We start from the raw sequence: 10,823 nt of genomic DNA on the forward strand, positions 1-10,823 counted from the left end.
CCTACTTCGTTGCTCCCTCGCTTCCCTCTCGTTCCGCCCTCGATCTGCCCGTTTCCCCGCCCGTTTCTCTGCTCGGTCCCCGCCTGTTCCAGCCCTGGTGCTCCCTCGGTCCCCGGGCACAGCGGGCTGGGTTCGCTCCCGGGCCCGGAGGCAGCGCTCGATGTCGCCAGAGCCTCGGCCCCACCTCTGGGCTGCTCCTCCACAAAGGGAAAAACCCAGGGTCTCAACAGTTTGTGTTCAGCGATAGTACAAGTGGGAATCAGCCAGCTGCAGGTCCTGGGCACTGACATTTAGCTTCTCGTTCTTCTTAGGGACACTCAAGTAGCAGGAGTAATTTTCTGGTGTAATGTTTGGCACCTAATCTGCAGCCAGGCATCAGTGCTCCAGATGACTGAAGTTATCACATCCTGTATTTCTCTTTGGCATTCTCTTTCAGAATACAGATGTGCTAAAAGAAAAGGGTACAATATTTATCAATCTCTATCTTCGAATGAAATGCAAGATTGATTTTTTAGTTGTATTCCCATCATTGTAATAAAAACACACTAGAACCATAATTGTTGCAAGTGTCCTGCTTGTAATAAACTTGAGATTTTAATAGTCTTTTCAAGTTTATCTGTAATATATATTTTGCCCTAGGTTTTAGATTTTCTATTTTCCAGATTCTGTGCTGCTTTACTGTGTAGTTCTGAGTTTCATATTAGGGGATGGTGAGCTCTGTGCACAGAGCAGGGAGACAAAACAATTCCTGCTCTAGCTGGGCACCAAAGACAAATGGTCCAAATCTCAGGCCCAAGAGCACAAACACCGTGGGCTGGAGAGAGAAAAACAAGGATGGGACTGCAGGGGCTAAAGCTGGAATGGGACAATGAACTGCAAGATGCAAATGGAGCAGAACTGATCAAAGGGAGAGACCCTGTGAGCAGTCGTGCATTTTGGGACCATTTTGGTTCATCTTGGGTGCAGCCCTGGGCTGGGCTCTTGTGCTGCCCAAGGTGCATCCATTGAGGCCTTATATTAAGTACCTACTTTGTTCTTTAAATCCATCTAGCCTCTAAGCCTTCACAAGGCATAATATAGGTTTATATATATTCTAAAGAACTTAGGCTTGTTAAATTACTGCATTCGCAATAGCACAGATTTTGTGTCTTCAGCAGAACTGGTTTGTCTTAGTAAAAAGACTTATAAGTGAAAAACTTCCTGAGTTAACTAGAATTAAGGAAGGACATTTGAAAACAGACCAACACTATTAGTTCATGATGTTTCCAAGTCTACTACTCTGTGCAGCCTAAGGACGCTGTAATAGAATAAGGGAAGAGAGACCTTGAAGCCATGTTATCCATAAATGTGTAGAAAACCTTCACACAGAGTGCCTGCACGGCCACTTTAAAGACTTGGTGACAGAAGAGCAACATAGGATTGAACTAACACAGACAAATATCAAATTAAAGTCAAATTACAAGTTATTTTATTTTCAGATGGTGCCGCAGATTGTACTCTGCTCACCATCCATGGGGTTCAGAATGTCCTGCAGCATGGCTGAGCCATGGACTTGTGGAGTAGAATTATGAAAAGGTGAAGCACAAACATTTCTTATGCGCCTACACTGCATTACCAACTCGGCACCTTAAAAATGGTTTTGCTCTTTTAATGGAAGTTTATAGCTGGAATTAAAGATTTTTTTAATTGTTGAGAAGCTCTGAGTAGAAGCAAATATTCCTGCTGGGTACCTGTGGTAGGTAGGTACCTGAGACCTGGCAGTGGAAGAATGTGCATGTACTTACATTTAGATCTCTGAAGTATTCATTATAGTCAAGAGCATATCCAACCACAAATTTATCTGGAATTTCAAAGCCTGTATCTGCAAGAAAATACAGTTCTTTTTATAATTCAGTGGTGTAAGTAGCTTTTAAGTGCACAGTTGGTATTCAACATATACTTGAGCTGAGAGTAATAGGCATCATCTCTTTCAGGGTACTTTCTTAAGAATCTGAGTTGTAAATTGATGACAGAGGTTTGAATCTAAACCATTCTCATCAGCCAGTAATAAAATTAAGGTGTTAAGAGAATTATTTTTATTAACAAAATAATTGTTAAAAACCTAATTATGAGTTAGTCCTGGGAGAGGAGAAAAGGAGTGAGATTTTACTTGAGTGAAAGTAGATGAACTGTGATTCAGTAAGACTTTTCAGTTTGGAAACAAGGCAAGTTTAATAATGCCAAATGTCAAAACAAATGCCCTCTGGGGTCAAAACAGAGCAAAACACAGTTAAGGCTTGATCCTGTTTCTGCTATCTAAGTAGTTAAATTTTTATATCAAGTAGCTAAATCTGAACTCAGGGGAAAAACAGAGGCCTCAGGATGGTGTAGCTGGTCATTAGTTCACAAGTTTTTATGCAGTTTCTCTCCATTTCTCTTGGCCTTCATGAAACTTATGTGCCAGTTGTCAGATGTGCTGCGTGAAGTGAAATTCCAAGACTGTGTTTTGGAAAATACAGGAAAAAATGCTAGAAAAACATTATACTCACAGTCTGGTCTGTAACCCGGACTCTGACATGTCCTTTTAACAAGCAGGCTGTAAGGCAGAGCAGAGAAGGTTGGTTTTTAAAATATGTCTTGCTCTAAGTTGTAGACTTTCCTTCTGCCACATCTCTCTATAAGGTTCTAAAATCATGCACTTAAATTAAAACAGTGAGATTATTGCACAGAAAGAAGTAGTGTTCAGCCTTGTAGTGGAGGGAGAAGCAAAGGCTCTGATCTTTCTGTCCGAGTGGCTCAACTTTGTATTCAGTTCCCTTCAATGTTGTGTCTCAGATCTTTGCCCTTCCATGCAGCAATGGACAGTAGAATAGCACAGAGGGGGAAGCATGTCCAAGTGGCTGGTAATGATTTTAGTGGGGAGGGAGGGAGAAAAGGACAATTTCTCCTGCAAAATTACATCTATTCTTGCTTTGCCTCATGTCATGGTTTGACACTGGCACAATGCCAGTGCCCCCCTGAGGATACCCTCTCCCTGGTTTCTGCTGTGAGATGTGACCAGGAATAAGCAAAGCAGGCTCCCACTTAGGAAAGGAAAAAAAAAATTATTAACTAAACTACAAGAGAAAGAAAAAAAAAAACAAACCACACACAAAGAAAATGAAAACTTCACAAATACATCTCCTCCTCCTCCTCCCCACCAAATTCCCAATACAATACATCTCCCAAATCATTAACTCTCGGTCTGGCACCACTCTTCAGAATACTCAATCCTCAGTTCATCAAGAGGAGAAGGATTCCTTCTTGTGCCGATGGTGACCTCTTCCTTTCATGTCCAGTGCTCTCACCACTGAACACGGACCAGAGCTGCTTCTAGGGTTGACTTTTAAGGATGCTTTGTCCCGATCCAAAAAAGGGCACAGTCGCTCCTTTGGGACACCTGTCCCTCCCATATTTTTTCAACCCCTGGGGCCAAGGGGTACCAACACTGAACCCTCTTGGTCCTGAGGCATTGCCTCCCCCTAGATGCAGTCTCTGTATCACAAGGAACATGGTTCTGTCCATGGCTGTACAAAAAGAGTCCAGCAAAAGCCACTCCATCATCTCTTCCCACTAGGATTCTTCTCTATTCTTTCACCATCTCTCACTCGCCCAGACCTCTCTCACACTTGCCCATTTCCTTCATCTTCCACTCTGTCTCTCTTCTAGGAAAGGTTAATGTTCTGTAAAGTTTTCATTGCCCGAAAAGGGGTTAAAAGCTCCTACAAGCAGCCGGCTGCACCCCCCCTTCATCTCCTTCTCAGCCGTGCTGCTGGCACAGGCCCATGTTTATCCAGTTTCAGGGTAACAGTCCCAGGCCCCGGCTCTCTCTCTCTGTCTATCCCGGGGTGGATGGGGGGGGGCTGCCCAATGGCTCCTGGTGTCTCTCTCTTTCTCTCTTCCACCCTTCCACCCCCAGGCTCAGGCCTACCTCTCCCGGCCACATGGCTTTTCCCCTCCCCTGGGCCGGGGAAGAGACCCGAACTCTTTCCCTGACCGGAACCCAAGAGAGCCTCCCAGGGGAGAGCCCTGCTTTTAACCCCGTGTTCTCAGAGGCGCATCCAATGTCCCAACGGCCACCTTAGGTGCCAATATTAAAATGTGAACATCCATTGGCCTAACCACAGCATCCCAGAAAACACATTTCCTGTCAAACCACCACACCTGAGCACTTCAGAAGAAACTGAGAACCTTCTGGACAGTCACTAGAAAGACTGTCTGAAGAACTGATGCTTAAAGCAACTGTTTTTATAAAGCATTGTGGTTACTTGACAAACACAGGGATATTCCACAAAATTTCCTTTTAGAGATCTACTAAAAGCAGATCTAGAATGCTACTTGAAATCGTCTTCCCAGTGCTGACAGACTCTTAGATTCTGGAAACTTCTATGGTTGAGGATATTAAGAAATATTCTCAGTGTTGTCATTCTAGTATTGAGGCAACTTGAGGTGGTGTTAGAAAACCTATGGAAAGAGATGAATTTCCTTGAAACATAAAGTAAGAAACAGGGAATCCATCAGACTTTATAACTGCATGGAAAGAGCCATAAAACCTTTTTTTTATTAATTTGAGCAGTGAAGATGGTAGTGCACAGGTAAAATTCCCAGTTTGAGAAACACTTAATTTTTCAGCAGCTGAATAAGGATTACTCTCCTGCATTTGCTTCCTCACCTCCAAACTTTAAGCCAAACAAGTACCTGTCAGCATACACTGCCTATTCACCCAAATGATTTGAATATGTTAGTTAGTGGCTATATCATTGTACCTTACAACTTTTACCATCCTTGGTTTCTTGTCTTTTATTTTTGAAAGCAGTGCTTTCATTTGAAGCTGTGGCTGTTTTTAAGGGGGGCCCGGCTGAAGGGATTTAGAGAGTCCAGCCACCTTCAGTTACACCGGCACTCCCCTGGCACGAAGCCAGTGGCATGTGCCGACCGTGGGTGGGGCGAGAGGAAACAGTCACCGATATTGAAGCAACCACGCCGCAGGAGTGAAGAAAAGAGACGGCCCTCCTCTGCTGGGTGAATTAACTTGGTTTAATCCAGGGTAGGGGAAGTACAGGGTGGCCACCCAAAGGTGGCAAGCGGAGGAGGAGCCCCGGGCTCCTCCGGGGACCGGGTTTTACAGGGAAGGGGGTGGGTACACAAGAAACCAATCATAGAACGAAAATTTGCATACATTGAAGACTGATGGGTGGTGTGGATCAATGGGGATAGGTCAGGGGAGGAGCCCAGGCCTACCAGCCAATCACTCGACACCCTAGCTGGAAGATTCTGGAACTTGGGGCGGGGTGCCGGTGACTGGCAGAAGGCCTGGGGAGGGGATACAAGGACAAATAAGGGATAATGAGGGAAAATAAGGAGGGGAAAACCGTGATTGACATAACTGGGGGTTTGAGCCAGACCAACTTGCCAAGCTAGGAGAGGGGGGAACGGAACAAACCAAACGCAAACCACAACATTCATTGTTCTACCAGTCTCAATAATGTCCTGAAAGAGATAAAAAAATAAATTATCCTTCAAGTTTGAAAGGAAAACTAGACTGTCAGTGGATTAAATTAGAGCATAACAACCTGGCAGCCCAGTAACATAATTAATTATTTTTTTATATGTATTATGTATTAATTTGAAAAGAAGGGAGAAAAAATCCATGTCATTCCACCCCTTGTTCAGTCATTACTTACCTCTACTACTAACACATTCTGGAAGAGATTACATAGGGAAAGAAGGAAAGAAAAGAAAAAAAAAAAGTCAATTTTCAGCAAATTATACAGCCAAGAAAAGCACACTAAAACCCTCAGTTACAAAGAAGTTGCATTGATTTTCAGAGGAGATTGTCACTTTTACTACTGACTTTACTTTGGTGCTTTCCGAAGAGTCTTTCTGTATTTATGAAAGTTTAAAATGTGGTGATAAAGGCACCTATGTCAGGTCTATACATTGCTCTATGTATAGCACTATTATTCTAGAGCCACACTGAATGAGTCAGTTTAATATGGTTCATTTCTGGGCATTCTGGGATAAAATGGGGAATAGGATCTTTGGGGGCAGTCATCACTGATCACTTCAAGTTTCCACTGAGATCATTGGGAATTATTCACTGTTTCAAAGCCCGGCAATTTATATCAGTGTTAAGTGGCTGGAAGTATGCAGTATCAAAATCTTAATAAAGATGGATTTCCTGGAAAATTCACAAGAACGGTTGTTTCCCTTTAAAAGCTGAAGATGCTATTTCGTACCTTCCCATTTAGTGTAGACAGTTCCTCTCCAACAAAACTGATTTTTTCTGCAGGTGAATCATTCTAGAAGGAGAAAGAAGAGATTAAAGTCACATCAAGCATGCCCAAAAGTGTTGTCCTGTATTTGTTTGACAGGTGTGCTGCTCTTGCTTTTTCAAGAGGAGGGAGTTTGAGATCTGCCCCTGGCTTTGTCATGTTGAGTATTCTGCTATATGTTTATTCCAGTGGATGTGTAATATCCACCCATCAGGGAAGATCAGTAACTAAGTTCCTTTTTAGTATGTAATTTGAACAGAATGTATGCATAAACTCAATTTTTGTATGCATAAACTCAAACTACCAGTATTTAAAATGCCAGTCTACGGACAGAGTCAATTTTCCAAAGAAAAGAAAGTTGCTTACACAGTAGCTTTTTATTCTGACAAAATCCACAGTAACAGGCACAGATTTATCACCATTTTGATTTAGTGCTTTTATATGGTCCAGTAAATCAGCAAAGAATTTATAGCCTCCTTTAAGGACACAGAGTGCAACAATGTGATGACTTCCCATGTCTTGCATGATATCTCTAGCCAAACGTTCTGTCCTGTGAGAGAAAAAAAAAAAAAAGAGTTTAAAAGTTCTTATCTTGCTGTTGTGTTTTTATAGCTAGCAAATTGTTACCACAGCAAGTCATAGGAAAGTTAGTTACATATTTGCACAGCGCAAGTTGATTTAATCCATAAACCTTAATATTGCAGGATAGGTGGTCTTAAAGATACTTGAGGGAACATGGAAGTTTAACAGAGCTTGTAGAGGAATCCACTCCATAAACCCCCTCTTGTACTAGACTTTAGGACAGAAGTGTTAGGCTGCAGGGTTTCCATGTTTCTCATGGTCTGCACAGGGCAAGGACCTCAGTCCTTTCATTTGGAGGGACAAAAATTGGCATCACTGTCCCTGTTCTTTTCTGTTTACCCTCATACCTGTCCAGGATGAGTCCATGAGGAATGAAGACTCTTTCTAAATCTTCTTCATAATGCTTAGGAATGCAAAACAGATTTTTGTTGTAGCCGCTTTCCTCATCTCTTATCTGCAAGGGAAAGGGAAGTAAGTCTAAAACTAGCAACAAAGCCATACAAGAAAAAGCTTCCAGTCTCTGATAGTGTGAAGAAAAAATTCCTCCATACCAATAATGTGTCAAAATAAAAATATTTCTGAGAGTTTTTGATCTTTCTGGTAGAACTGTTCACAATCTGATAATTCAGGAGCTGGTGGCTGAGTTGTGAATGGAGTTGTGCATGGATAAACAAGTACTTTGCCCCATTCATTATGAGATAAATTCTTGGCCATCATCAACTCCTTTAAAAAGCCACGCAAAACAATAACAAACTCCCCTCTTGTTCCATTTGCTGTTCTGCAGAGCTCAGTATCTTGCTCGTGTGGTAGACAAGTGAAAATTAAAATGCAAGGCAAAGGAGATTGGGATTACAGGTCATCATGTGACTTTGAGGTGCTGCTCTATCTTGATCATTATTTTCCACTGTGTAAAATAGAAAACTCTGTCTCCCAAGCATGAATTCACAGCTGAACTTTTGACATTCCATCCATTAGCTGTCTCAGAGGACAAGGGAGATGGCTCACCCCAAAGGAGAAGCTTTGGGATGGCAGTGGGAAGAGGGGAAACTTCAGAGGGTGCCCAGAGGTGGGAAGCTGTTGTGCTGTTTGCCTTTGGAGCAGAGTGCTCCTCATTGTGGCTGGGGACTGGCCAAGGCTATGTCCAACAGATCTGGACCCTAACCCTTTTTGCTTCCAGGGTTTCAGATTACAGTTCTTTATTCAACATGCTGATTTCAGGCTGTTGCACCCAGAGATGTCTGTGTGTCTAGAAGATCCATAATCTCCATTTGGGTTTCTCTTCTGCCCCCAAACAGATAGGTGTCTTTGGATTCTACCTCCCTTCAAGACCTTGATGAATGCTTTGTTCATTTATTATGTGGTGGTAAAAAAACAGGCAAGAAAACATATAAGGAAGTAGAAAAAAAATGTGAATGAGATTAATATATAAGTTTTAGAAATAAATTTGGAAAACCCCCTCAAATTAATGAGATTTTGTCACACCTGTTACTGGCCTGCTGTTGTTAAAAATACAGAACTAACTGAAAGAAAAATTCAGAGCTGGCTCAAAGTTTCAACAGTGGAAAATAGGTTATCTACATACCACTTACCTCCCACAGAACTCAGTAAAGCATTTTTCTAAAAGCTCAGAGCTATGGATTCAGCAGTAATAGCATAAAGTATTGTTAACAACAAGTTAACACCTGCAAACTCTTTAGACAGATGAGTTGGTTTTAATTCTCCTTTTCTTTGGCATAGGAGAGATAAGTGCTTAGGAAGAAAAGAAAAATGAACTGTAGAAAGCAGTAGTAGGTTATTACTTGCAAAACTCATGGCAGCCAAAAATGAAATAACCAATTTCTGCCATTTATTTTAAATTGGCCATGAATAGCTTCCTGCATTTAAAGCTAAAGATAAAACTGGAGACAGGTGTTAAAGGAAGTTTCAGAGAACATATTATAGTAGCACAAGGCAATGGATATAGAAGCTCATCCTGGCTGGACTCAGCATATTCTGCAAGTACTCAAAATTGATCAGCCCTAATGCTCCAGAACATGCAGAATGACCTCGCAGCTGGGCCCTGGGTGGGTGGCAGCAGTTCTGTCTGGTTTAGTTACTATTTTCTTCATGGCTGAAGTCAGTGAAGTGAAAGCATAAGTACAGGATTGGTTTTAGATCAGGTTTGTTCGTGCCTCATTGATTGTGGAGAGATGCTGGGATCAGATGGGTCAGGCTGTGCCACAGCACTGAGAGCAGCTTTAGTGAGTGCAGAGCTGCTCATGGCTTGATGTTCAATTGACCCAACTGGACAGCTCCAAACTGGCCCATTTCTGCCTCTGGGAGGCTGCTAGTGGCGAATACACAGGCAGGGTATGAGATTCTGACTTAATTAGAAGCATTGGTCAAAGACAATGATTATTTGAGACTACTGGAACACATAAACATCGTGATCATTGGAAGTATCAAAAAAAGCACCTTTAAGGATAGTCACTGACACCAGTATAAAAAGTGCTCTTTGTTTTGTTGCTGGATTTGGTTTATTTTGTCTCTAAGATTCCCACGTCTATTGCATTCTCCTTAACTGCAGCTTAAAAGCAGTGATAACGCTCCCTGCAATTTGAGCAGCTTCTTTTGCCTAATTGTGATACTGATTGCAGTATTTAATGGACTTCAGCTTTACAATCTGCTTTTGCAGTTATAAATGCACAACATTTCTTCTGCACAGCAAGTTAAAGGTCAGCCTTCTTGCCAAAGCTGAGCTTCCTGCTGCACTTGATGAGTGATACCACAACTGCTTCAGCTCAAGTGAGGGATGAGTTTGTCTGTGTGGATGTTAGTGTGAAATAAAGGGTGATCTTGAGGCATAGAGGTGTGAATAGTCATTATTGCTTAGAGCTACTCCAGCAGTGCAGCTTTGTAGCTGTTACTTGGTTTAACAACTCTGCTCATTGAGAGTCTTGGGTACAAACAATATCTGCTACAACAATATCTGTGTGAAGCATTTTTTAAAGTCTAATGAAAGGTTCAAAACCAGAACTTTAAGGATTGCATCAGTTTGAACACCCCATCACCACAGCAACCTGCTTTACAGGCTCATTAAAGCCTTTGCATTGTTGAATGCTGCCTTGGCATATGCTAAATAGTACAGTGACAGCTCATAATAATAAAGCAATCTACTAAACTGTCATGCAAAATCATTAAAATTTTAAATAATGAGTTTATAACTTGAGAAATTAGTTAATTAATTTAGTTTCAGTTTCATCTGTTCAATTACTGATATAAGTTTCCGAGTTTAAGTGGAAAAAACAACAAAATTAACTACAGCAATTTTGTACAGTAGAGAAATTCATAACTATTATTTTGTCAGCACAGAATGAAAGAATATGAATATAAAGTCAAATAATGTCATGCATTTGTAGAAAAGTGAGTCTATCAAGATGCCTTTGCTCTGAAAGCCATCTTTTCTGCTGAGTAAATATAAGAACCAAAGCCTTTCATTAGTCAGTATTTCCAATGTTCTGCTATTTTTGCTGAAGCTGACCTTTCCCCCCCAGCCAAAGCTCCCTTCAGGCACATAACCAAACACAAGGACATTATGCTTTCTTACCTGCAGTCCATGAGCCATAATCCCTCTTTGAAGGATGCTCCTGCAGAATGAGTTGGTGTTATTACTGCAGTTTGGCTGGCTCTGTTTTAATCTTCCAGTCAGATCATGACTTCCTTCTAAAAGGTCAAAATTGCCATCTTTCCTGCAGGAAGCATTAGTTCTTTCTGCTAATGCCCTGACATCACAATCCCAGGTTCTTACCTAATCAGATTAACCAGAAATAAAATGAGCTTGAGCCCTGCTGTAACCAATGAGAGTAAAGATGTGGGGAAAGAGGGAGATGCAAAAAAGAAGATCAAGAATCAAATTAATGGGAAGGGCTAGGTAGAATCTGAGGTGAGGTTTTTAACTGAAAACACATC

General features: G+C 41.6%; 1 protein-coding gene across 1 annotated transcript; it reads right to left on the minus strand.

The window, feature by feature from the left end:
- Window positions 1–400: 400 nt before the first annotated feature.
- Window positions 401–10,479, minus strand: LOC118691223 (hypoxanthine-guanine phosphoribosyltransferase-like). Its single transcript, XM_036390341.1, has 10 exons — window positions 10,462–10,479; window positions 7,223–7,329; window positions 6,660–6,843; window positions 6,258–6,320; window positions 5,703–5,720; window positions 5,479–5,508; window positions 4,785–4,849; window positions 2,529–2,575; window positions 1,785–1,861; window positions 401–448 (listed from the first exon to the last, which is right to left on the minus strand). The coding sequence occupies exons 1-10, from the start codon at window positions 10,477–10,479 to the stop codon at window positions 401–403; spliced, it is 657 nt and encodes a 218-aa protein (XP_036246234.1).
- Window positions 10,480–10,823: the final 344 nt, after the last annotated feature.

The sequence above is a fragment of the Molothrus ater genome, chromosome 12 (assembly GCF_012460135.2).
Source record: "Molothrus ater isolate BHLD 08-10-18 breed brown headed cowbird chromosome 12, BPBGC_Mater_1.1, whole genome shotgun sequence".
NCBI lineage: Eukaryota > Metazoa > Chordata > Aves > Passeriformes > Icteridae > Molothrus > Molothrus ater.